At 45.8% G+C, this 27,995-nt stretch overlaps 1 protein-coding gene across 1 annotated transcript in view; it reads right to left on the bottom strand.

The window, feature by feature from the left end:
* Nucleotides 1-3,548: 3,548 nt before the first annotated feature.
* The window catches only part of LOC119390517 (ras-related protein Rab-34), a 41,641-nt gene continuing 17,194 nt past the window's right edge, over nt 3,549-27,995 (bottom strand). The window contains exons 3-9 of the mRNA XM_037658132.2: nt 26,524-26,589; nt 18,531-18,632; nt 10,666-10,730; nt 10,004-10,140; nt 8,512-8,602; nt 7,713-7,832; nt 3,549-6,220 (exon numbers count right to left, since the gene is read on the bottom strand). Of these exons, the coding sequence (XP_037514060.1) occupies nt 6,144-6,220; nt 7,713-7,832; nt 8,512-8,602; nt 10,004-10,140; nt 10,666-10,730; nt 18,531-18,632; nt 26,524-26,589 (658 nt within the window). The 3' untranslated portion in view covers nt 3,549-6,143. The remainder of the gene's footprint in view (nt 6,221-7,712; nt 7,833-8,511; nt 8,603-10,003; nt 10,141-10,665; nt 10,731-18,530; nt 18,633-26,523; nt 26,590-27,995) is intronic.

Raw genomic sequence — 27,995 nt, 5'->3', positions numbered from 1 at the left:
CAATCTCGCCGTTCGGACCCCCTTGCAAATTAGCAAGAAATGCAGGCGTATTTCCCAAGGAGAATAACAAGAAATTGGAAGCAGACACAAGCGCTACGGCTCCGGGTCATCATGCAATGCTTTCAAAGATCTCACATCCACTAAGCCCTGGTGTCCTATATTTAGGACATGAAGATTTTTCGTTGCAGCGGCCTAAGCGGAAATGTTAGGGAAATCCCCCTTTGTAAATAAGCCGTCAAATACTTTAGAAACAACAGAGAAAATTACGATAGCTACAGAAAAAATTGTTATTCAGTAAAATGTCATCAAATATTTGGTTGCGGCGTTTGTCGTCTTTTTCACCTTCCGCCGTCTTGTTTTCAACATTGCAGACTTCCGAGGAAGACGATAATGGAAAATATACTCACTATGTTTGCACAGGTGCATTGGGAATGCCACAAACACATTTCTGAATTTTTTAGTAATTTATGTCACAATTTATAGCAATTTTTCTTCGTGTCCTTTTTATAGGACGCCAGGGCCGAAAGGGTTAAACCACCTGGAGTGCATTGGCGTGCATAGAAATTGCACAGTACAAGACGTCTACAATTTTGCTCCATCGGTATGCTACATGGGATTTCAAAAAACGCCTAATATAAGTTTCCGCCATTATAGTGAGTGAAAGACGTTCTTGGGTACCGTGTAAGGAAAAGAACGGTAAACTGCCTAGATTACTGTGTATAAGATGTGCGCGTTGGTATCTAGGGAAACATTTCGAGTATGCAGCTACGCTCGCATGCCCGTAGACTGGCCAAGGCGACTTGCGAGTCATTAATATCTCAGGAGCTGTTTTTCGTGCATTTAAGTGCAAGATGCGGAGCGACTCTTATCCCAGGGCAAACGCCGTTGTTGATTCTCCCATTACTAGTGGTGATGCGCCAGACCATAGAGACACTCGTTTCCCCGAGTGGCGGTGACGGGGGCGGTGACTCGGGGAAGAAGGGTGGGACAAAGAACCTTATTGTTTTGAACACGAAAACGTATAGTGTAGGTTGGGTGCAGTTGCCTGCCGAGGAGTCAACACGACAGCTTTAATTTATGTAACGCTGCCCAGCCTGGCGTATTCCTCCCAGAAGCAGATAGAGCACGTTTTTTCCCCATTGCATAGTGCAATAGATGAGGTTTGCAGGAGACTTGCTACTTTTACTCAACAGCCCTAGCTCGTATGCAGTTGATGTAGACTCAATTTAAAAATGTCTGCCATGCTTTTTTCTCCACTTTATGCAGGTATTATATTTTGTAGTTGTTCTTTGAAATGCAAAAATGAGATTGCGTGGTTAGCACTGCGTGCGTACATGAAAGAGCCAGCTATGACTCCAATTATATTTTATATTGCCCTGCAATCATTTCGCAAAAGTGTTACGCGCGTAATTCACCGAAAGTATACACAGTACCGGTGAAAGTTGTGACACTGAAAGAAGTTCCTAAAACAATCTAGAAAATATCTTGTGTGCGGCAGGTATCTTCACAATAACCGAAGGCTGGACAGTGCCTCCTTTATGCTCAAGGCATAACTAGCTGAAACGGGCCGGGCCGGGCCGGGCCGGGCCCAAACCTTTCGGGCCCGGGCCGGGTACGGGCCACATTTAGGAACACCGGGCCGGGCTCGGGCGGGCCGGAGCATGGTGTTTTCGGGCCGGGCCGGGCCCGGGCCGGAAAAATCGGCCCGTGCAGTGCTCTAACTGCGCTTACTAACAAGGTTATAACATATGTGAAAAGCCGTTACTACCAGACGTTAGCAAGTACTACTACTTTTTTAAGTGTGTATCCCCTTGGACGATGAAATAAAACAATTATCACAGGAGAATAAGAGTAGTATTTGGAGGTATCGCTGACGTATACCACAAAAGCAATGATAAATACAGAATTTCTAATAAATGTATGTGACGCAACATCGGGTCCTGCCTTCAATTCGGCATCCGAGCCACGTTCAATCGAATTGAATTTTATGTACAGAATGTATGTGATTATAATCAAAAGAACAACGCTGATCACTGTGAAAACAACGCCACTGTAATAATGCTCGGACTTCGCTGGTGTGCAAAAAATGTCGCAGCTAAAAGTGACGATTCGTTCTGTGTTCATGCACACCGCACTCGCGAAAAAGTTCCAGAGCTATCGACAACACGCACAAACAACCTGCTTCAAATGCAAGGAATTCTGCACATGGCAGAGGGAAAACTTCCCACGTGGTGCGACACTCCTGTTCCCTTTAAGCGTGAATCGCCTTGTATGTATTTCGTTCTAATCTGCGCACCGCTTGTACTTACCTGTCACAGTATTCTCTAGATGCCGACATGCGCACTCTGCTACTGGTAACCCCGGTAACGTCATACTAAATCTACCAAGCAGACGCTCTCAGTGTTCACGACGTTTACACTTATGCCGTCGTAATTAAAACCTGAGAAATTGCAGATTTTATGCTTAGAGTTATTAGTGACTGATAAACGGCAACGCGTTTAAGATCTGGTCAATCGCTAATGTGAGGAAAGCAGGTATAGCCTTTCTAGCCTTCCTCAGAGAAAATATCAATTAGATAGATAGATAGATAGATAGATAGATAGATAGATAGATAGATAGATAGATAGATAGATAGATAGATAGATAGATAGATAGATAGATAGATAGATAGATAGATAGATAGATAGATAGATAGATAGATAGATAGATAGATAGATAGATAGATAGATAGATAGATAGATAGATAGATAGATAGATAGATAGATAGATAGATAGATAGATAGATAGATAGATAGATAGATAGATAGATAGATAGATAGATAGATAGATAGATAGATAGATAGATAGATAGATAGATAGATAGATAGATAGAAACGGTTTATAAAAACGTCCGGCAATGACTTGAGCGTTATTTTAAATTTCGCGACTTTGGAATATTCGCGTTATCTTAAGCTGGGTGGTGCAAGTCAACCGCATTTTATTTATTATAACGTAACAGAAATACGCACTTCAACGTTGCATTTAACTTACTGCCCTACTTGCCTCTTGTGCGTATGGGTAATTGCGCAAACGTCGCGAGGTAGCTGCGCTGAATAACAATTTCTTACAATACTCAAAAAAGCACTGTGAGGGCCGTCAGGAATGCATGAAATAGTGACGCAGAGATGTACGAAATCTCGACCCTCGTTTGCTTTTTTCTCTTAAACGCTACTGAAAGCCGTCCGATCGTACGTGCGATGTAACTCAGTCTTTGGAACTCCGAAGCATCGAAACACTGATGCAACTAAAAAGATTTCCGCTATATAATGAAGTGCTTTCAAAGTTTTGAAGATACTTCGGGCTGCTGTAAGCCGAACCTTGGCCTTCCAGATAGTTGGGCACCAGCCTTACACATAAGAGAAGTCCTTACGTTTTTTTCTTGTTTCTTCTCCCATTACGCACAAACATGTGTAAAACCATGTCCTTTTTGAGAAATCAGGCAGGTCTGAACACGGATGTGTTCATTCCAGTCATCGAGAATTCAACGCTTTTGTCAAGAGCCACATTCTGCTTGCACAATGAATTTGCTTCTTTAATTACTTCACGTACGCGCTCACCATGTAAACATTCATTGCACAGTTGAATATAAAGCCTCACAAATGAAAATCTACAAAGGTACTTCTTCGAAACACAGCACTCACAACAAGCATGATTTCCCTCTCAGAGCGCAGATGGACATGATAAAAACAAAAAAAGCGGAAACAATACCAACAAAATTGGCTGCATAACATCTCTCACCCTGTGATCTTTGGTACAATGCACGCGAAGCCATGGCAACGTACTTCACGTGTCTCCTGTCGGAGTTCATGACTAGACAGGAAAGCGTACGCGTACACTTGTGATGTATGGCGCTGTTGACGATCACGTATGGGTATTGTCTTTAAATCAAAATTTAGGACGCAAAGTTCTATAAATACGACGCGATCACGCAACGCTCTCCGAGCAATCGCACTCTTGAGATTAGCAGCTTCCACATGTGTCTCGTAGTCTGCCCCGGTTCAAGGCTTACCCCTATATTTCAGAACGTTTCTTCCCTAAAACTTCGCCTCGACTCGGAAGCGGCGATGACAGCCCCATCCCTTGATAGGAGTGGCTACTCCTCTTCACTGACACATATCGGAAACTGTCAATATGTGTAGTGCCTTCTCTTGTCCAGGGGCGGTGTAGTGGTTCTCTGAGAGGTTTGCAAAGAGCTAATAGAAAATCGTACGAAAATACGAGGATTGTGCTTATAGCGTCAAGGTATACCGAAGAACGCCTTTTAGACGTGACCTGTCTAAACCCCGCTGACCTTCAATGTCACCAAAGTGACGCACTATAGCTGCGGGTATACAGACATAATGCAGTCCAACCGATTCGGTGTGTATGGTTGGAAACCGACCACAACGTTCATGTAACTCTGCTCTTCTGCAGGTAACTTGCACCGGTACACTGAAATGCAGGTACGCTTACGGATTGTATTGAACGAATCTCGACGCTAGCTCATGCCAACGTCTGCGAAGCAGAGTGCTTCAGTCGCATGGCCAGCACGTTGGGAAGCATCTAGATGTCGTCGCATTCGGTCAGTTCGACTCGACCCCCTCACATTACCTCGCGTCGAATTCACGTAGACTGAACTACTCATGGGCAACATTTGCTACGTTAACTTTGTAAAAATGCCATACTTTCTCAACTATGCACTTTCAATGACGCGGATTGTCGTAATTTGCAGAGTGGCACGGACCTCCGCTACTGTGCAATATGGCATCTGCAAACTATTTTGTGTTTGAGTAGTGATGCCCAGCCTTTCCCGCTATTGCTTTTCGCGCAGGTTTCATTTTATTTTCTTCTGAAAATGGCCATCAACATCACAACGAACACCACGTACTTAGGACAGGTCTGATTTCATTTTCAATATCGAAAGCTTCCAGAAACCACTATGTATGCGCAGCACCTCCTGAAAGCGATTTACCTGGGTGTTTGGGTGAGTTGATAATTCATCACGGAACTTTTTCGTGTCGATGATATTGAAAGTGGGCATCGAACTAAATCCGGCTGCTGTCACAGAAGTAAAGATCAGAATCATACCAGAGATGCTTCGCTCAATCTTTGTAAGTAGTTGCTCGCTTCTAGGCTGTTCGCAGCGCCGGAATCAAACATTTAATCGAATGTTGTCAAATAGCTCTTGTCCCCGCATCGTTGGTACTAGACCTTGCAATACAACTCATATAGTACAAATGGTTGATGGTTCAAGGTGTAACATCACCATTGTAGGTCTGCACCACATTCGTTTCCAAACGGTAACATGTCCTACATTTGGTTTCAATATTGGCTTCACAAAAATTGCCAGTACAGTTTCTTTATCTTCGTGCTCTATGACAACTAGTCTTAATTATCATTGCAATTTACTGCCAGCTAGAAGAGTACACCCCGGCCGCACTAAAGTGAATCACCGCATGCAACAGACGCGAATGTTCGAGAGTACGCGGCGCAAATCAAAACTCATTTACGTACAGTTGTGAGACCGATCTGTTAATGTGTTATTCTCATAGTAGTGCAAAATTATCCAGATGGTACTGCACTCAAAGGCTTTCAATTATAATCAACCTGCCAGTTCTCTGAAGCTTGCACCTTTTTTAAAAAGGACGGCACGCCAGAATTTTCGCGGGAACATTTCCGTTGGAATGTAACGGAAGTGGCCTGCACACATATTAGGTCAACAACGACACACTTTGTTCTTCCCGATTGTTTTAGGACCAGCCTCTGCAAAGCAAGAATTATTGGCTGAATGCCACACATTCATCCCCATAACAATCATTCAGTACATATTCTGGCAAAAAAAAAGAAAACACTGCAGCAAGGCAACCACTAAAGCAAGCATATCAGTGTCCGCAACACTTCCAGCTATATAAAAGAAGGCCTGCTTCCAAGCTGGAAAGTCCCGTCACAATATGGCAGATATGCTATTCCGTACAGCCCGGTCATCGCTCGTGATGCTCTTGACATTTTTGAAGAAATTTCCGCGTCAGTGGCTGTAGCCATCAATTCACCGGGTGTGCACGCAGCGCTTGTCGCCTGCGTATCGTGCACAGCATGAATGGTCGGAAGTCCTCCGTGCGAGGCCTTCACTTCGTGGCGCATTTCTGGCTGCCAGAGCACTTGGGTGCCTTGATCTTCTTGCCGTTTTTTCGCTTCCTCAACCCTGCAAAGATAGGAGCCCGGATGTGATCACAAGCTCCCTTTTTACAACGCACACAAAGGGTCAGCAACAAAAATAGGGATCAGCACAATCAATTTTAGCTGCGACAGGGACAGAAACAGTTATATGTAATAGAAAACACGGTAGGAAGGCCGCCGTGACAAACTGGGTGAGTCATAAGGAAGGTCAAAAAAAAAAGAAAAAAACAACAAAAAACGGGGGAGAGGGGAGGGTATACGTTTCGCTGAGTGTCAGTGGAAGCACGTGGCATTTCAACAATAGTAGGTTCGAAATTCCTAGAAGGGCTTACCTCTCATTGGTCGTGTATGTACCATACCGAATGGATTCAAGAGCCCCCTTAGAAACGTTAATACCTGCTGGCTGGAGTGTATTGAACTTGTGAATAAGGTATGACTGTATATTTTCTGTCTCTTGGGGACCGGAAGTTTGACTGAAGTATGTAAAGTTTCAGATCATCGAAGTTGTGACCGGCTACATTAAAATGCTGTGCCACTGCTTTGGGTAACTTCTTCGCCGTGTCCGCGCGATGCCCATTTAATGTAACATTAACAGGCTGTCCCGTTTCGCCGATGTACCGTTTTTTTACAATTGAACATTCGATCATGTAGATAACGTTTCAGCTAGTGCAGGTAAAACTAGATTTTTTGTGATGGACGTAATCACTTCCGGTGCTTTTAACTATAACGTCAACTTGAAGGTGTTTACAAGTATTACATCTCGGACGAAAACAAGGTGTTATGTGGGCAGTAGAATGAGGGTTTACTTTTGCATGCACTAACGTGTCCTTCAAATTCCTATTGCGGTGATACACGACCTTTGGTACTCCGGGGAATGCTTTTCTAAGGCGCTCGTTGCTTGCCAGCATTGGGTAATACTTTCGGAGGATATTATTTATGTTTGGTAGCGCATTTGAGTATTTGGTTTCAAATGTTGGCGGCTGGTTAGGCTGTGCTACGGGGGCCCTTTGAGCTAGTGATGATTTCCTATCTAGTTGGCATGCTTCGTTGTAGAGCTTGTTTAGAGCATCTTGCGGGCAATTTCTTTTAACTAATGTTTCCTTTAAGTTGCTTAAGTGTTGTACGTAGTCACCGTCGTCGCTACAGGTACTTCTTATACGCCTCGCCTGCCCTACAAATATCCCTTGTATGCAGTGTCGCGGGTTATGACTAGTGTAATCTAGGTATTGCTGGCTGTCTGTTGATTTTCTGTAAAGCGTCGTCTTTAATTTTCCTGCTTCAATAGATATCGTCGTGTCTAGGAAGTTAATTTCACTGGAGGAATGGTGCATGGTGAATTTAATACTACGTAATAGAATGAGGCATGTTCATCGTAATGTGGAGCCTTCACGACATGCCTCCATTCAGGTCGGCTGAATCCTGCCCGCTGAATCCCCGATCACTTGTGCATAAGCGAGCGTGAGCTCGCGTTGTTCGAGCAAGACAGAAAAGGTCGCGTATCAGGTGGGCAGACTCACGGACGAAGTTGTTGCTGACGGCCTTCTCTGGTGACTGCTGCCTCTCCTGGAGCTCCCTTGTAAGGCACTGGACAAAAGCGAGGGCGGCCACCCGGAAGAACAACTGCTGCACGTTCTCGCCTGCGGCACACGGGTGACCCAATTAACGGCCACAGCGAACAATTGTTGAAGTTTTGTTTTACGCTTGTGCGAGCTGGGAATTCATAATCTGCGAACAGCCTCTACAATGGCAAGGCGTGAAAGACACAACTCAAATTACAGACTAGACCGTTACCGCTGCCGCACGTCATTGAAGTGCACGTGTCGTTAAACCTTCGAAGTATGAACAAAGTGAAAAAGAAATACCGTTGCTACGAACTTTCTAAAGTGTCGATTATCAATGACCATGTCAGAGAAAATAGAATTGCGTTCCAAGACACGAAGGCATATTGAGCGCGGCCCCTGAAGTACAGCTAAACATGACACCTAAACATTGACACCTAAACATTGGAAGTCTAGACAACGTAAGAGGTTTAAAAATTAAACACCAGGAAAGCGACACGAGAAAATGAATGTACAGCTTTCCATTACGGTCTGAGTTACCAACCTATTCTCGCTTCCGGTCGTTAATCTTAACGGTACAAGTCACGAGTTGGAAAACTTCGACTCTTCAGCTATATGCACTCGACATTTCGCGTATATGAAGGCAAGGCACTTCGTAACCAAGGACGACCAGATAGTTCCGTTAAAAAGGACATAATGTATATAAATTTCAACACACGCCGTTCTATCTAACAAGCAATGTTCCGACCAAACTCACCTGTCTTTGCGGAGACGGACCAGTATTCGGCGTCTAGTCTGCGCGCGATCTTGGTCGCGTCTCCTTCCATGCCATCCAGACAGCCATCGTTCTAGGATACAAACAACGGTATGGAACTGGTAATCGGAAACGGATAGATGCAAGAGCTATTTCCGCGCCGCTCTATTCAATTTCAGTTCAATTCATCAAAATTCATCAAGAAAATAATGACAATATTAGACAATAGTGACCTATTTTATCCACTTGATTGGACGTTCACATATAAAGTAGTATAAACTGCTTGACTTTTGGTGGTGTCGTTTCGTTCGAACTTGGGAACTGAAAATTATGGAATGGGTGGTTGCGGTTGTTGGCGCGACAAACAATGCACGACGGATTGGGTGCCCAATGATAATCTGCGTCTGCTCGCTTAGAGGAGGAAGATACGCGGCAGTGCGGAAACATTAGGCATGTGACGGTAAGGCGGCATTGGCGAGCTCCACGATTACTCAATAGTGGTTTTAGTCTCGTTCGCGTATATCGATACACTTGAGAGGTTGTTGAACGAGGCACGTAAAACGCACATTGCTGCCTGTTTCGACAACCTGTACGATGATTAGCACTTATGAAACACTTCTACCGCGACAGCTATGTTTGCCGTCATCCAGTCGTCTTCGGTAAATTAATGTCTAGACAGAGAGAGAGGTTAAGTGAAAGGCAAGGAAGTTAACCAGAAGAAAAGATTTCGGGCTGCTACCTTGCACTGGGGAAGAGTTAAGGGGTCAGAAATCTAAGGAAGGAAAAAAAGAGGAAGGCTTAAAAATACAAAGAAAAATGCGCACACACACTCAAGCACGGGAGCGTCAAAGCCGTTTAGCGAGTCCGGTTGACCACAGGAACTTCAGCAGCGCCTTCGTCACTTTCTGGTTGGAAGCTCGAACGTTGCTTCACTCCAATATTGATTGCTGACTGCAACTATTGCCTGCAACTATTGTCTGCTACTGACTGCAACTACCTCACTGACACTTCACTGATTTGAACAGTACTTCTCGAATTAGATATTTAATTACAAACACATAATTAAACCTAACTAACAAAAAATACTATAGCGTCTAGTCTAATATACTAGGAACAATATGCAATAGGATTTCTTTCAACTAATGCGACTGGCTTTTTTTATCGTGCTGCGAGATAATTAGGACACCGTGTATATGCTCACTGGAAGAATAAAACACGTTTGTTTGTTAGTCAGCCCCGTGGTTTGTGTTCTTTCTATGTGCTGTCTTCTTAGCACTGTTCATCTACTCGTATTTTGTTGCTGGTTCGATTGAGCGCCAAATGTCACCTAATTTGCGTCAGGTCACTTATGGTCAATACTAAAGAGCAGCAAGTGCTTGTGGCTGTGCCTCCACCGTGTGCATTCATTTAGGTGTATCCATCAGAGCTGATTTGGTAATTTCATAGCAAATATACTGTATGTCCCCCACTAGACACTAAGAGTTGTTCAGCGTACCAGGAGGTCCTTCTTGGTGCCCACGAGAAATCGCAGAGGCTCGTGTCCCTGCCCGGTGCTTTCCAGGGTCTCCTCAAGCCACTGTGGTGTGTTGTACAAACTTGCCGCCAGGGACAAGTCAAACACCAGGATCACCACTGCAATGCACATACATACACACACATGCATAAGCAATGTCCTGATGGCGTTATGTCCACTGCCTGCGCTAAGCTTGCCCTAACACATGTTAGCTAAAGCAAAGCAGAGAAAATAACATAGCAGCACAACTCACAAAAACAGACATACAAACGGCTTGTGCTGTTTTACTCTGTGGTTCTGCCTTAAGCTCTTTCGCGCTGGTAACTATGGTCAAGAACACGGCTCAAAGTAAACTATCTCGCCCTCACCAAGCAATAGTCACAATTTTTAAGTAGACATACGTCAGTTAACAGATGATGACCCTCAAGAGAACTTCGAATTTCACGAGCAATTGAAGCTTGTTGAACAGTGAACGTACAGCCCGAAAGAGTAAAAAGTTGTAAAACTCGCTGTCAATGTGGCGAGGAATACGGGTGGTTCAATCTACCTCCCCGTAAGCAAGAGCTGCTCTTTCTCAGAAGACTAGTTATATGTTCAGAAAAGTGTATCCAGCTTAGTTACGCTTCTGACTATTTAATACTCACCCTGAGCTCCTCGGTAGTATGCTGAAGTGATGCTCCTGAACCGCTCCTGGCCAGCGGTGTCCCAGCTTCGTGCAAGGAGAAGGAGATGGAAAATCAGTGATACGTGGAGAGTGAAAGGAGTGACGCATTTAGGTTCTGCTTTTCAGATTTTATATTGTGCAGCTTAAATCTAAGACATCTAATTATGCGGGAGTGTAACGAATTCGACCGGTATTATTCAATTGTGGGAGACAAGAGGAAATGCATTGTTAGCATACCGCTAATGGCCACATGCAAGTCTACACATGCATGTTACTTAATTCACGTTGATGCTGGAAGGTGATTGAGCGGAGTATGCCAGCTGCAACGCGCCTAGAAATATTCAGATGGCGCGGACATTTAGTGGTGACAACACCAACTTCTTGGTGCTTAGGCTGATGCTAAGAGCTCCGTGATTCCTTGCGCTTCCCTTCTCGCTCCTTCGGCGTGAAATTGTGAATGCTCCCAGAAAATGCTATCTTCGTCATTAATCTGTGCACACTGCGCCTTGTTTTTTTTTTTTTTTTGCTAGATCTTTCTAATTTCTCTGTTTAGTAAAGGACAGCACAATGGCGTCTTGAAAGGCTGTTTGAGTACACGCAGCGAAACACTTGATTAAAGGCGATGACGACATGCATATTTGTATAAAGCCATTTAACAAAAAAAAACTAGTTTCAATATGAAAGCATGCAATTGTCATATGAATGACATTTTACGTCGGAGCATTTCTACGTTTGTGCAATAACTTAGACGTTAAAGAACAAAAGTAGCTTTGAGCGTTTTGTATTACTAAATAATATCAGTCGTCTTAGACGCTTATTACTTAGTCTTGTAAAAGTATTGTTTTTTGCTATTAATACCTGCGACTCGCTACCTACATCCGTCAGAAGGGTGCAGTTTCACCTGTTTGGTACTCCATTAAGAATGGGCGACAAGGACGACGGCAGACAGAGACAAGCGCTAGTTTCAGCTAAACTTTATTGCTAACAGACGAAGACTTACACAGGCTGACAGGGGGCACCTAATGTTAATATTAGCACACGTCATGACGAAACGTGACAGAACTAAGCAGGCAGTAAGCTGAACAAACCCGTAAGGAATCATTACAAAAGGGACGTACGCGGAATAAATGAAATCATGGAAGCCACAGCCTGCGCGACCCATCCAAGGAACTCCATACTCATTCAATGAAGGAAGCGGTAAGCTCGCTCACCCAGAAACACCCTTCCCATTTAATTCGTGCCTCTTCTGCAGCACTGGTAGTGCGGTCATCTTTGTGCTTGTATGCAATTTTTAATTTCTTATATATTCAAATTCCAGAATACCGCCCCCCCCCCCCACCCACATATCACAATGTGGCGTAAAAAGGCTGCCTGTTTTGTTGCGGTCACTCTTTGACACCCTCCAACCCGGTCGTTGAGGTAACTTCCCCTCTGACCGACAAATCTGGCACCACACGATCCTACGCGGCTAGCCACTGCTTCCCCTCGCTCCCGTGGCTCATTCTTCGCGCTATAGCTGCTATCAAACATATCTCCCATCGCGTTTCGAATGTTCGCTCCTGAAGTGTCGTTTTCCCATACATAATTGGTTTACAAGAGAGTAACAAGTTAAACCGGGAAGCTATGCGTCAACGGAAACGTGTTTATTTTCTTTTTCCGCGATTTACAGTAGCTGGTGATGGCTTCCACCCCCCCCCCCCCCCGACACTTGACTATCCACCCTTATTTCGGTCCCCTATGCAATTGATGTCTAGCTGCTATTTCTTCAGTCCACGAATAAACATATTGGTGAGCTTTAGAAAAACTTGTGTTATGCAGAGCTCGCTGACCCTCAGCTCACTGGAAAACCAGGAATCGGCCACGACTCGATGGTACTTAAATGAAAAAACCGTATAGCGAAAGTACATTATGTAGCTATCTTTCGGTAGAGGCGAAAATGTTTGAGGCCCATGTACTTAGATTTAGGGGCACGTTAAAGAACCCCAGGTGGTCGAAATTTTCGGAGCCCTCCACTACGGCGTCTCTCATAATCATATCATTATTTTGGGACGTTAAACCCCAGATAATATTATTATTATGTAGCTAGCGTAACCTTCATAGTGATCTGGCCAACTGGAGACGTCTTATTCTAGCACTAACTGTTAGATTGTGAGATTGTTAGCTATTTGTCAAGGAGACCTATTATCATGAATCAAGGTGGAAACGTTAAACGTTAATTCTACTTTTAAGCTACAGAAAAAAGTAATTATTATAATAAAGAAACACAGGTGGCCAAAATGCTGCCTTTAAAGCGTTGCTTAAAGGGAGTGCCGCCATAGCATCGCAGGTGAACGTGCTGACGCACATGTTTAAAGGGTTGTCGCCATTGTGAGCGACCTCATATTCGTTCACATTTTAGCTTTCATTACATATCAACTCATTTGTATATTCTCATTAATCCTGCTTTCGTCCGAGTTCCCATCGCGTGTCTAGACGACAATGACGCTGTTGCGTGACCGTGCCACAGTCGGCAATCCCACGCACCGTAGACAGCGTCTAAAAGAATGACTCATACTCACTCAGCTGAGGCAAGACACGCGTAGCTCCTTTTTACCGCTTTTGACTTCATTTCTCGCGCGGACTACCCGAAGAGAGGGGAAAAAAAGCTAACTGCCTTTTAAACCTAATCGTTCAATCCGACGAGCACACCTGTGCTCCCGTACTTGATTCACGGTCGGCGTGCATCATACAAAGCGTGTTCAGCAGCAGCGCGAGACGGGAGGCGACGCGAATCGGAATGTCCGGCTTCCGTAAAAAAAGCACAGTTGCGAGTCCGGCTCTCCGCGTACGACAGGCAGTGCGAGGACCAGGCATGACGCCAGACGGTGGGGTATTCTTGAGAACTCGGATCGCCACCGCATTTACATATACAGCAGCGAACAGTGCATGAGCACGTGACTGGAACGGTTGTTTTTTTAGTGGCACTGGCACTGAGTGATAAATACTTGTTTCTTTTCCAACCAATTTCGGTCTAGCATTTACTTTCGTTTTATTGCGATAGCAATTATATGGACAGTCTCGGCTGGATTTTGCCGTCGCCGTCGCCGCCGTCATGCACCGTATATGTATAAGTATGTATATATATATATAAAGGCCCCAAAGAAAAATAATTCAGAAAAAAACCCCGCATTTCCCCGAAGGGGAGTATGAGGAAGTGCGAAGCACGGGGTGAGGTTATGAGGGGGCGCGCGCGACTAAACTGCAGAGCCGAGCGAAGGAGACGGCAGCGAGAGAGCACGCGCCAGCCGACCCACGGAGGTCTGCCCGTTTTTATGTGCAAAGCACTTTTACTGATGATGATGATCTGTCTTCCGAACTCGTTCCAAAGAACCCGCAACGCGTTCAACTTGTTGGCGGCGTTGCGCACGCCCGAGATGGGGCTCAGGTTGTTGTCGAACCACAGTCGATCGCACACCGCGCAGCTATATCCGAAGCTGCGGTCCAGGAAGTCTCGCTTGAAGCGCGCGTCCGGCCGATCGAATTCGAGGGACCGCGCTCGCTCACGCATCGCGCGTCGCCGCGCCAGATCGGCTTCGGGGTGCTCGGCTCGCTTCGCACGCTTTCGTTCGGCGTCTCGCCGCCGGCCTTCATCACCACAGGCAATGCGCGGGGCGCGCGCAGCCACGGAGCGGAGGGCGGAGCTCGCGCAGTCACGTGGGGCGTGACGTCGCTGCGCCGTTGCTACAGACGCTCCTCTCCGCTCCTCGCGCCGTTGCTATGGGACGGCGGATTCAGGGTCGCTTATAAAGTGCATTCGCACTTAAAATTCTTCCGAAGCGCGGAATCGAACCAGGGACCTATTGCTCCGCAGCAAGCGGCGCTATCCACTACGCCACGAAACGCAGATCCTCCACGTTGCTAACGGCGAGCGTTATATACACACCCTTTAGCGCTGGACGGACTCAGAGACAGCAGGCGACAATAAGCGTTTCTTCATTACCAGCGAGGTGGCGCTAGGAGCCCGACGGGCGCATTTAAAAGTCGTCGGCGAGCTCGCTCGCTTCTTCTTATATTTGCGCATGGGAGAAGCTTGCCCTTCCGCTGTCTGCTCGCGCGGTTTTCTCGTGGCGAGGGGTAGAGGAATGTTTCACGCTTTCACCGTGATGTCCGCGCTCATGTTACGGCGCGTACGAATGTCACTCGAGCTCAGGGACGCCGCTAAACGAACAAACAGAAGATGAGCGCGAACTATCAAATGTCACAGCTCGACACTTGAAGCACGCTAGTTTCCTTTGCTGCTTCGGCCGCCTTTGCAACAGAAGCGCTGTTCAAACTGAGAGTATCCATTTGCGAGCCTAACTTCGTATAGCATTAGATCCTTGCTATCGCATTCATTGCTTCGCCCTTGCGGCGAAACTGTGACTTTTTCCAAATACCAAGAAAATGAGTCTTAAAAAATAAAAAACTGGTACGAAATTGATGGTTGTGGTTTCGGGTAAGCTATATTGGATATCTATGATATCGGAGCATAACTTTATGTAATATCAGGGCCGGTTAACTGTGATAATAACCAATGAAAGTGAATTGAATGAGTTCATAGAAAGACCGGATGGTGATTTTGCGAGCAGCTGGAATCGACGCGGCATCTGGAGGATCACATCTCCAGCAGCTGCTTTTTCTACGCGGCTTCTGAGATACGCTTCGGCAGTGCGACGAAGCAAAACGATAGCCCAAGGAATGTAATAATAATATCTGGGGTTTAACGTCCCAAAACCACGATATGAATATGAGGGACGCCGTAGAGGAGGGCTCCGGAAATTTCGATAACCTGGGGTTATCGTGCACCTATATCTAAGTACACGGGCCTCAAACATTTTCGCCTCCATCGAAAATGCACCCGCCGCGGTCGGGATTCGATCCCGCGACCTACGGGTCAGCAGTCGAGCGCCATAACCACTACACCACAGTGGCGGGGCGACAACCCTAGGAATCCACCAAAGAACACGATTTCCAACGTGCGAGTGCCACTACCAAGTCAAGGAAGAGGGTCGCCTTCAACATTTTTTTTGTTTTGTTTTCCATTAAGTGGCACGACGTACTGTACGTATAAGCTTCGCTACCTCATGTAGCTTGTGGCACAGACGGTACATTTATCACCCGCCACAGGTGTGCTCAAAGGTGATACTTTAAGAGCGCAGCGTGGGCGATGAACATGATAAGCCGCACAGAGCTGCGATGCAATACACAAGCCGACAGATTTTAGTGAGTATGCCAATTTTCTTGAATGGGTCATGAAGGACTTTTCGAATGACCTCAGTATCGAAGTCTATTCCCTCACTAATCGATTGCCGCAAAAAGTTCACGAATCAACCAAGCACGAGCGGAGTTACAGGGTTTGTCGCACGTGTTTGAACGGTTTCTGTGTTCTCTTGCCCCGACGAACGCGCTGGAAGCTACACAGGGAAAGATGGCAAAGGGAAAAGCAGTTACATCAGCGCCCGTCAAGACCTTGAGCGCACGTGATCAAACGTGATCGCCCTCTCCCGTTGAAACTGCTGCGTCTGTGCGGCTCCCCGAGTAAAAGTTACGAGAGTATGGAGCGCGGCGCCGCCTGGAGGCGACACCCTGTGTCAAGAAGGGCACCTGATCCAAACGCAACTCTTGACTTCTGTCCGTCATTGGCCAATAGGATGCTATCTGCTGGTGGACGTCGAAGAGCAGGCGCCGGCATCACCGAAGAGAGTGAGCACAGGCCTCTGTATGAAAAGAGAGCGCCTGAGAAAATGGCAGCTTCGCGCTCCGCTTGCAAACACTCCCTGCCGTGCACGATCGCAAGATTTGCCTCAGGTGTTCATAGCAGTGCCCGAAATCCCCATAATGTGTTTTCCCACCTAGCCCGAGGGGTGGTTCATGACCCCTTTTAATAAATGTTTAACCTGAGCGCCTGCACATGGCTTTCATCGTTTTGTGAAAACGTTGAGGAAGAATTTTTTATTGCAGAAGAAGCTTGATACTGGGCGAAGTAATCACCTAATAATGTCATCCGAACTTGTGCAACACATTCTTCGAGATAGAGAGAGGGAAAGTTCATTATTGAAAAGCAGAGTAATCAGCCTACTTGCGTGCTATTCAGCGGGGAACCAGACAGGAATAAGCGCCTGTGCACTGCCCTTCCCATGCTTCCAGTAAACAGCTATTTTTAGGTAATGGCGCTGTAACGTACCTGGGCGTACTGGACAGACTAGAGCGTGCTGTTGTGTGTCCAGTCCGTCCAAGCACAACACAGCGCCATTATCCGAGATCACGTATAACCAACTGTCCCCCTATTTCTGATCTTCTTAATAAACACCTAGTTCTGTGCATCATAACGAACTTGCTACCGCAATAGTGACTCCAAGCCAAAGCCCACGCTGTGCTGCGGAATGCACGGAATAGCGTCGTCGAGCGCTCGTGCGTCACTAATTCTGTTATGAGCGCTTGGACACCACGGCTAACAAAAGTGAATGCCAGCTGATACCTACACGTTTCAATACGGGAAGAGCAACTTAAAAAAATGTTGCAGTGGCTTAGCTCGGCTATGCCAGAATAACGTAGCGTTAGCATAGATTTAGCTGATTATTCTTAGCTTTCCTGATTGTCTAGAATTAGCTTGATTATCATGCTTACTGCTGCTCCAATGACACACACACGGTATACGTATTATGTGGGATATATATATATATATATATATATATATATATATATATATATATATATATATATATATATATATATATATATATATATATATTTTACCAGGCAACTACTTCGGGATCCGATGAGTTATGCTTCTCCGCTCTTGAGCAGCATTTGCGTTGAGCAGCATTTGCGCTCTCCTTCCCCATGGCTATACCACACTGGCAAACGCCAGTCAGAGGCTCTATCAAGCGCCTCCAGCGCAGTGTCAGACGGAGACTACACAGCGAAGGCGAATAGCTGCGCGCGCGCCGGTGCCAGTACGTCTGCCACGGCTAAGACGTCACTCCTCTGGAAAGCGCAGACCGGCGGCGGCGGAGTGCGCGGGAGGTGCTGGCTCCGGTGCATCAGCTGTGTGACATCACTGATCCTCACACATTCGCAGCACGGCTCTTGAGGAGGCGCGCGAAACTGGCTTGGCTAGGCCAGTATAGCTAACGCTACAAAAATCCTAGGCGGCGCTAATCTGTGACTTAGGTGTCTCGTAGAGGTACTCGCACGTTGGCGTTCGTGTTGTCTAGAGTATTGCTTGGGTTCACTTTCTTTGTTGTCGCGCTGCAGAAGCGGATCTTCGAGGCCACATAAAAAGAAGCGCGTGGTTAAGATCTGCCCCGCCAGGTGCCGCAGCGATCCCAGCTGCTCACAAGAAAACCGGCTGCTATTTCAAACCACTCATTCAATTAATTTTTAATAGTTATCGTGACAGGTAATTGGCTCTTATTTATTATAATATTGCGCCCCTATCATATGCTTCCGACATAATTCATAACATGAACCATAATCATGAATTTAGTTCCGGTTTTATATTTAAAAGATATTTTGTGAATATGCTGAAAACCGGAAGGTGCTCTACTTAAGTGCGTGGAAGCGAACGAGAGTGTCACTACTTGCTCGGGCCAGCAAAGTGTGCTCTCCAGAAAGCCAGCGAAGAACGCACATAAGTTCTGTATAATTACAAATCACAGCTCGATCGCTGAGATGAAATGGAAAGCCCGTCGCTTATCGACGGGTTTATCCTTCTCTGAACTAAGCGGAAAACTGCTTTCGTTGCAGCCAATCGTCGTGCACGGTGCTTGTATCAGGCAAGTTGAGGAATTACACTCGGAACATAGCCTCGACAATTCCACTCACATTTGTAGGCTGAACGGCACCTGGAGGATGCTGAACTTCTCCACCTCGAAGTCCACGCCAATAGTCGCCTTGTAGTTGGCATCGTACACCTCGTGGCAGAACCTGTAGGTGGAGTTAGTGCATTCGTTGTGAAAGTAGTTGCATATGAGCGAACGGGACACACCGTGATTGGTTGCAAGAGAAAAAAATTGTCATCCAGTCGTTGCTGTTAAGGCCGAGACAGACGGTAAGATTTTCCATGCGTCGACGTCCGACGCGGCGGTGGGGTAACCGGAATGGTGACCTTTCATAGTATCGGACAGCCACCATTCCGGCTTCTCCACCGCCGCGTCGGACGTCGCATCGCATGGAAAATCGTACCGTCTGTCTCGGGCTTTACACTTGGCTTTTGTTAACACCACAATGCCGGTTACCATAGAAGTGACTCTTTTTAACGGCGGAGCTCTTTAAACCCGAAGCAAAATTGTGAGGATCCGTCGTCCGCACTTTCTAGCCCAGCTGCGAGGGCGAAGCCTGACGAGAGGGAGGGCATGGGTAAAGCTGAATGGGTGATAGATGGAAGCTTAGTGTAGCGAATTCAGCCTGGCAGAGGAAGGGCAGGGACTATGAGAAGGTGAAGCTGGGTAGAGAGGAGGAGAGCAAAGGCGAAGCTATGGCGGGAGCTGTGTGGAGAGGAGGAGAGAGAAGTAGCACGATACGCTGTGCTGGTGAAAGAATTCGATCAATGGTAGCGCGAGCTCGAGCACAGGTGCTGAGAGAGGAAGGAAAAAAACGCGCCGAGCGTTGCCAAAAACGGAGGAAATGCTAATGCCACCAGCTCCGATGTTTAATCAGCCTTCGCGACGTTAGGTCAGATGAAGCTGCGCGTAATTTTTATTGGCATTAGTTTGTTTTCTTGTCGTCTTTGTCCTGAGCAATCATTTATCTCTTCGTGCCTGCATGCATTGTGCTAATCTTGAAGGAAATCTATCCGCCGACACCATGGACACGACCCTCGCGGCTGAAAACGTGCGTTGCTTTAGGGATATGTAGGGGAGAGACAGAGGGAATAAACATTTTTAACTACAAGCTGGATAATGAGAGGCACCCGTAGTCCACGACGTCTCGAGCTCGGCTAGCTTCCTGGGCCCTCGCGACCAGCTTTAGTTGATCGTCTAGATTGGAGCTGGCCAAGGATCTCTCCCAAAGCTCGTGGGTTGGTTAAGGGTTGGGGGATTTTAGTGGAAATTTCCGGATGCCTCCTACCACATGTTGAAGAGACTCGAACCACTTCGTGGCCTTCTTTGTACGAGAGAATATCATCACCAGCATTGTCGACTATGTCGGTAGCGGGCTATCTTTTTGTACCCGTGCCGAAAGTGTTAAACTCAGAATTCGATGATAACGGACGAATTACCATTGCGGAGACTCCTTTGAGGTATCTTTCGCTGTCGCCAAGTATTTTTTTTTTCAAGTTCAGAGCCCTTCCACTACTGTAAAAGATAAAGACAGCGGTTGCGACTCCACGTGCTGCGGCAGCGGCCTCACGTCGTTTTCGAGCTCATACACACTTCTGTGTACGTTGGGACTCCTTCAATTCGCGCTGTTTTTTCTGCGAGCGACCGACACGCGTACGACTCATAGCGAGTCCAAAGGGCAACCGCGCGAGCGCTAGCGCGATTTCTACGTAATGACACAAAGGGGCGCGACGATTTTCGGAAGGGGCACAGCAGGGTACCGCGGCAGTACTGAAAGAGGCATCGGCGGTAGCGAGAGGGTGAGGACATAGGGGTAAGGGGAACCTGTAGCGACGAGATGATGCGCGGAAGTCGTGAGGCGCCGAAAATTGTTGGTCCACGCGTCTTTTGTCTGCAGATGCGATTCGCCAGAACATGGCTACAAACAGCATCGCTGTAAAAAGCACCGAGGGCTAGTTTCCTCGAAAGAACGAATGGCTGTTCTTAGCCTGCAAGGAGGTGCATGACGTGTGCGTGGAAGCTCAAAATTTATATCGGCAGCACTTTGCAGCTCTCGAGACTGCACAATCTACGCGACTGCTTTTACACATTACCGAAAGTGCAGGATGTCCCGATATCAGCGCCAATTTGACTAGAAGGCAGGTATCCTTAATTAGGCAAGCACAGTCAAGCACTTTAATAATACTAGCCCGAATCCGTTCAGTAGGAGCACTGGTCAATGACATCTCAGCTTCATCGCACATACAGCCGAGAATGCGCATGCGAATGAGATTCCTAAAGCCCTTCGCATTCAGTTCCCAAGAAAACACCTATACAATCGATGGAAACGACATTTCCGATGGAGTGAGAGTCGCTCAAAGGATTTCATGACAGACGGTTGCTTCACGACAGACGGTTGCCTGCTCGCCGAGCACCCCTCGCCGATCGGGCATTCGCCCCGTCCGCAATGTCCTCGTGCCTAACTCTCGCCGATCGCTGCCCCGTTTTCGAACTTCTTTAACCGATTCCCCCATTCTTTCCTATCACTCTTTCAATTCCTCCTTATCCCTCTTCGTCAGAGCTACTGCTGAGGTGTCTGAGAGAGGCAGTTGCGGGGCTCTCTTTTATCTTGACTTCCTGTTATTTTATTTTAATGTCACTGAAAAAATGAAGTGAGTTCTATGAAGTCATTCGACGAGAAATGTTTGTTTTCATCGAATTCCTTTACATAGGTTTTAAGTGCGGAAATGCCGCTCTCTCCGAACGAATGTCGCTCGTAGTTAATGACTTTGGGGTGTCCTTGTAAAGGGGATGTGAAAATATCTTGAAGTTAGTCAAACGATGACAGACGTGCAACACTTCGGCCGTGTCTATGTTAGACAAGGCGGGGTGTTGTGCATAGCGGCGGGATAGACATGAAGGTCGGTAGGACCTCCAGTGCCCTAGCGCGCAGAGGATGCTAAGGCTACAAGATGGCGAAATAGCAAAATAGCCAACACTATGAACAACCGAGCCTTGTGTCCCGTCGCAAGGCGACACACGCGCCCTCGCTTAGCCGCGGCCTCGATAGCGAAATGCGACCGGCGCCAAGCTGACGTGCCGGAAGTTGCGACGCAACGTACTCTGACACGTCGCAGGTTGCGACCACAAATAAACCCTGGAATCTGCGCTGCTCATTGCGGCCATGTCCATGTTTGTCACACACGGCGCCCAAGCGGATGGACAGAAGTATGGCGGAAAGTGCTGGTTTCCTTGGCTTCAATATATAGGCTAGGCTTAGACTGTGCGACATGGTACCAGCACGGTAACAATTTTCGGATTATGCGTGCGTCCAATATAGACGCATTTCACTGAGTGATAAGTGCGCAGTTCAGGTCGATGATTGAAGTTTCACTCTAACATTAAATTGATGTATTTATATGGTTTCGATTTACGACTGTTTGTGTGATTTCTGTGAGGCGACATCAAGTGCGATTTCATATGAATTCTGATCGTGTCTGTTTCCTGAACAGCTTTGAACTTCCTACTAAAAGGGGTAGCCGGCACCTTCTAAAGGTGCCAGTATCTCATAGCTGTCACATAGTAAACGGATTCCGCAATGAAAACGTTATAAACATCGTCACAAAAAATCGTATAATATAAAGGATTCCGTATTTACAAAGCGGTCTGATATGCACGTGTACTGGCTACTGCAAGAATAGGGCGCTAACAGTGTAAATCTAGTACAGACGAGTCTACCGTTCATATGGGGCGTATACACTAATCATTAGGCGCCGCGCAACTTCCAATTCCATCATGCGCGTCTGTGCGTCCACACACTTTGATAATGCTACACAACTCACTATCAATGATGGCGTCTTTAAGTCGTTGCAGTTTGTTTATTCAATGAGGTGTTCCGCGGCGCTCATGAATATTAGACTTGTATGATAACTGAATGATTTGTGATAGTTACAGGTTGTGTCTCTCAGTTGTGGATGCTACGTCTTCGACGTCTAGTATCGTAATAAAGTACGCTAAGAAGCTGACAGAAGTATTTCGGGTATGAACAAGCGTCGCCTTAACATAGAGTTAGCGTTACTAACACTTATGGCACGGTTTAGCATCTCGGTGATTGGGTTTGGTATGTACAATACTACACAACTACAGACTACTATGCAGTGAAAAAAAAATAAAGCGAGGGCAGGTAGTCGTAGGGCATCATGTGTACGATTATCTAGCGTTGAATTTAAGTATATGAGGGATATCATGTCGACAACAGCAGAATTTGTTTTTTATTTGTTTCCGCATTTTTCAATAATTCTATTGAAACGTCGACAATCAACAAGCTCGCCTTCATTTTTTTTTTGTTTAGAAAAGAAACAGAGACTAAACTGCATAGCGTATTGAAAGCATTCGGTGATAGCATGAAAAAGCAGGTGAACTTTAATTTTTTTTTATCTTTCACCTGTACGCTTACGAGTTATACGCAATTTAATATTGCCCACATATGAACTCATGAAGTCATATTATAATGTTAAAAATTCTGGCTACTCTCTCGATGGCTTTCTTGCATTTGATTGTCAAATGAACACATAATTATGACATAAGTGAGCACCCACTATTTACGAGTATCTAGCGTAGGCGCGCATGAATCAATGAGTATTATATAGTAGGCGGAAAAGCGCTCTGGACAATTTGCATATAACTCCGCAGAGAGGAAAGATGTAACTAAGCGCCAAAACACTCGCGCAATGAATATAGATGGGGTACAATGGTGTCGTAAGCACTTCAAGATATGTGGAAATGACTAAACGAACAAGCAAACAAAAAACGAGAGCATAGAGGTGGAAAGACGAGCAGAGAGAACCTTTTCCAGTGCGCAGAACGTTTGAAGTAAGAACCATATAGGACAGAATGCACTGTCATTCGTAGTTCTAGGCAAATATCCGGCGCACTGAAAAAAAAGTTTTTCCACGACAAAGATGTATTACCGAATTTACTCGAATCTAGGCCGGCCCCGATTCTAAGCCGACCCTCGAAATTCTCAAGGCCAGAAACAAAAAAAACTAATCAATGTACTCGAATCTAAGTCGACCCCCCTCCACTTTCGCACATCGTTCTCTCGAAAAAAAAAAAACATCGGCTTAGATTCGAATAAATACGATACATTTTGTTGAGTGGAAATGGTCTAATACAATTCCATCGTCGCGTTAATGAATACGTTAGAGCTTCCATAGTAGCGTACTGTCAATCGTTGCATAACCCAAATATTTTAGCTAGTAAGATCAGGGGGCAATGAAAGAGAAAGAGACGGAGCGCGAATGGCGGCGATAGTGTACCGTGGATTGTTAGCATTTGCGCGATATGCGCGCATGATCTGCGCGTACACCTCACGTAGACGTCAGAATATGCAGGCGCTACTTCTGGAACGTGGATGTGAGGCCACTGTCCATTAAAAGTATCAATAGCGCTCGTATTGCTAGTATAGTGTTGTTCTCCCATAGGTGGTCGCATTTCCACAGAGCAAGCCAGCGATCTGCTTTCAAACCGTCGTGGGGCTTCCCGTAAGTCCCGGCGACCGAAACCATGTGCTTTCTCAAGTGACTTTCGAAAATAAAAATAATTGTTTACAGCGGCTGCTCTGTTTCGTGTCACGCCGCGTGCAAACCTCAACAGTCACGAGTCTGCACCTTACCAGGCATCAGTAAGCTGATGACGTGTTAAGCAACTCTCACAAAAAAGGCTGCGGGAAACCATGGTGGTCTGCCTGCGTCGAAATAATGTCCAGAACACGGATTTCCATAAACATCGCCTGTTTGGCTTCAAACGGCTTTATGACTTAATACAATGATCACTTAACAAATATATTACTTATATTTATATATATAATGAGTATTTCTAAATAAATAAATACATAGATAAATAAATATTGCTCTACAAGTATTCACAATGAGTATGCATATGACCATGGACATGTTGCTTAGTGCGCGTTGAATGTACCACGAGTACTTAAAAATTTCTACAGATTGAGCGTTATAAGTTCTGACGAGGTCTATAAACTGGTGCTGACTGCGAAATCTCTATTGAACTGACGTGACGTCATTACTGGCCGTGGTTTCAATTCCGCATCCGGCCTATGTGTGCCGTAAAGCGGAATAGCGTTTGTTGGCTTTTCTAAAAATTGAGATCTGCCATGCAAGTAGTGTTCGCCTCTTCGAAAATGCCACAGTAATTAACAGGGAAGATTGCAAACCATATCATTAAAAGAAAAATACTCCTTAAAGTTTGAAATGCTAATGTAAGTAAGTTTGTTTCTGAGCGCAGGCAGCACACTTAGTGTGAACGAAAAACACGTTTCCTAGTCGACGTCATCAGAGTCGTAGCTGTATTTCCCTTCTTTTGAAAAAAATAAGGTCGCTCACCTCTTGAAACATCGTACAGCACTAGTCACCTTTCTCTCACCTTAGACAAACCCCGTTGCCACTTAGTTAGAAACCATCTTCAGCGCTAGCAGACAAGGACGAAGGAGAGACGACACCCGTTGCAAGTCGATTTCTTGCTTCATTTCCTTCCAACAGGCTACAGTGAATAATCGTTTATTCTGTGTCGCAGTGTCGGCAAAACTGCGACCAAGACGTTCTTTTATTTATTTTTTTTGCCAATTTCGTACTTTACTAAAGTTTGAGTAACGCCATAAAACAAGGAACGCGCTTGTCTTCTTTTTTTCCCCTGAGAGCGGATTCCTTTCATGTGATTTTTTTTTTCTCTTTATCATCGCTCGAGACTGTCAATTCGTTTTGTCCGATATATGTGCTATGCTCACTTACTTCTGTTGCTCGTCACACTGTTTTTTTTTTTTTTCTGACAGCGCTGACATCGCGCATCGTCGCAACCATTTCAAGAATATGGATGGATGATGATGTCGAAAAGATTTCTTCATCGAAATGCGAAGAAAACGGGGAAGGTCCCTATTCCGGGACTTCTACGGCAAGCTCTGCGATAGCCTGGGCCCGCCGGACGAGCGCCCGACAGACCACGGGGGCACCTTCGCGAAGGATGTCTTCCCGCTGCTCTGGGGTACGGGTGGACCGAAGGATTGGTGGGAGGGGAGGGAAGTAGGCAGCAGTGCACTCTACGGTGACGTGAGTGGTTTGTGGATGGCGCCAGATCCTGGACAGGCGTCGGTATAGCGAGTCGGGTATAAGCTATGCGTGAAGTGCAGATTTGGAATTGAACCGTCTTAAGGATTCATTGTCTTCAAACTATCAGTAAGGCCCAGTATAAAGGTGTTTAGTGAGTCTCAGCACTTCCATCATCCAGGGGAATTGAATACCACTATAAAACTGTGCATGTAGCTCAATAATTTAAAAGAAATGTCGCTAAATATTCATTGCTGGGCGGATGGTCATTTAATAGACAGCATTAGCGTAAAGTCCGCAGCTGCTCTGCGCATGCAGGCTGGAGAGTTTTAGTTGGGCTGCTGCAAATGCTGGAAGCCTGCGTTCGCAGAACTGTTGAGGACGCAAAGCTGTTGCGGGAGCGGACAGCAGCATTAGCTAAAAAAACGGACAGAGAAAGAGGACGGGAAGTCTTCTTTCTGTCCTCCTCCTGTGCCCGTGTCTTACGTCACGCCCTTATTCCCCCCCCCCCCCCCCCACTTCCATCCGAGCACGTAGCAACACGGCCAGCTACGAAGCGGTGCATAAGCACCCGTAAGAAAACCGAGCAGCGTATGACGACGTCAGTAAGGTTGCTTAGTGCAAGAGTCGCTTTTGTTTTTTTTTGTTTTTTTTTTTGAAACACTTACCGGATAATGCCAAACGTGACGGCGTATAAAGAAGAAATGTACACAACGTGGAGCCAGTGTTGTAGTAATGTAAACGGAAAAAACCAGGGATTATTCGCGCTCGCCTCTCAATATTTTTACCTATTGCGACCTTGGCCGCGCTGATCGTTCCTTTCGAGTTGGCTTCGAAGAATTCGGAGGAACGACCGAGGGATGGCGCGCTTCGCGCTCGGTCAATGTGCAACAATTTTGCGCAGTCACGACTTGAGCGAGACGATAGCAGCGTACTCACTTTGTGATGAGGCACGTCTTGCCCACGGAGACGTCACCCACCACCACCACCTTGGCTGCGCGGACTCTGCGCCAGGACATCACGCGAAAACGAGAGATTTCTAAACACAAAGTAAAACAGAACAGATGAACTCACGAAATCATCCACTCGGTATATTACGCATTCCGGCTGATTCGAGAAATGTGTGCGAAATTGGAGAAAGTCAGCGAAATGCGATATTTGTTCGATGCTTTCACAATCGCTTCTTCTGTAGCCGCAGGCATCTTAGGATGGCTGAAAACATAAATTGTGCCGGTAATTAATAAACTTAAATTACTTAACGTTCTAATTAGCGGAGGTCGGCGGTTATGTTAAAAGGGAGCATTGAAGTCCTTCATGCGAAGAAGCAGTCCTTCATTTTGGAAAAGTGGCCTCTAGTAATAATTGCCGAGTGATGAAATTCAACCAAATTCAGCGGTGAAACCGAAACCAAAACGCCAAAGAGCAGAACTGCCGTATTCTTCTGAGACGTCCAGAATGAGTCAGTGTCGTTATACCAACCATCAACCGACTTCACACGCGGACTGCGCTGGCAATTACAGCTGGCAAGGCACACATACGTTAACGAATGCGGAAGAAATACGGCTCTGTAATCGCTGTCCTCAACAGTGACGTCATTCTGGTCGTCTGCTTGATGCGCTCATCGGTGCTTCGGTTTCGGTTTCGCCGTTGAATTTGGTTGAATTTCATTGCGCCACGATAATTACTAGAAGCCGCTTTTTTTGATACCTCAACGCTGCGGTGGGTCCTTCGCATGAAGAACTTGAATTCTCTTATTTGACGTAACTGCCTTACTCCACTAACTAAAAAGTTAATTCATTTAACTTTCTTAACTACTGCCTCAAATTATGTGTTTAGCAATCTTAAGATGTCCGGGGCTACAGAAAAAGCAACTGCGAAAGCAGCGAGAACATACTTGCATTTGCCTGATTTTTGAGGATTTTGGACACATTTCTTGAAACGTCCTGTATAATATTTCGTGCATATCGGTGGAGTAAGCGCACGCAAAGCCTTTTGGTTATTTCGTGTTCTGGAATAACAATGCAAAGGAAGAAAGAAAGAAAGAAAGAATGAAGGAAAGAAAGAAAGAAGGAATGAAGAAATAGAGAAAGAAATAAAGAAATAACGAGAAGAAAGGCATAAAGAAGAAAGAAAGAAAGAAAGAAGAAAGAAGAAAGGACAGAAAGAAGAAAGAAAGGAATGAAGAATAGAGAAAGAAATAAGAAATAACGAAACGGAAAGCAATAAGAAAGAAAGAAGAAAGACGGAAGAAAGAAAGCACGAAAGAAAGAAGGAAAGAAGAAAGGAATGAGAAATAGAGAAAGAAATAAAGAAATAAGAAAGAAAGAAAGAAGGAAGAAATAAGAAAGAAGAAAGAATTATAATATATAAGAACCTAAAGAAATACCGAAAGAAACAATAAAAGAACAAAG

Source organism: Rhipicephalus sanguineus, chromosome 4, assembly GCF_013339695.2.
Source record: "Rhipicephalus sanguineus isolate Rsan-2018 chromosome 4, BIME_Rsan_1.4, whole genome shotgun sequence".
In the NCBI taxonomy this organism is placed as follows: domain Eukaryota; kingdom Metazoa; phylum Arthropoda; class Arachnida; order Ixodida; family Ixodidae; genus Rhipicephalus; species Rhipicephalus sanguineus.
The sequence above is the reverse complement of the archived record's forward strand: the minus strand, read 5'-3'. Positions and strand labels throughout refer to the sequence as shown.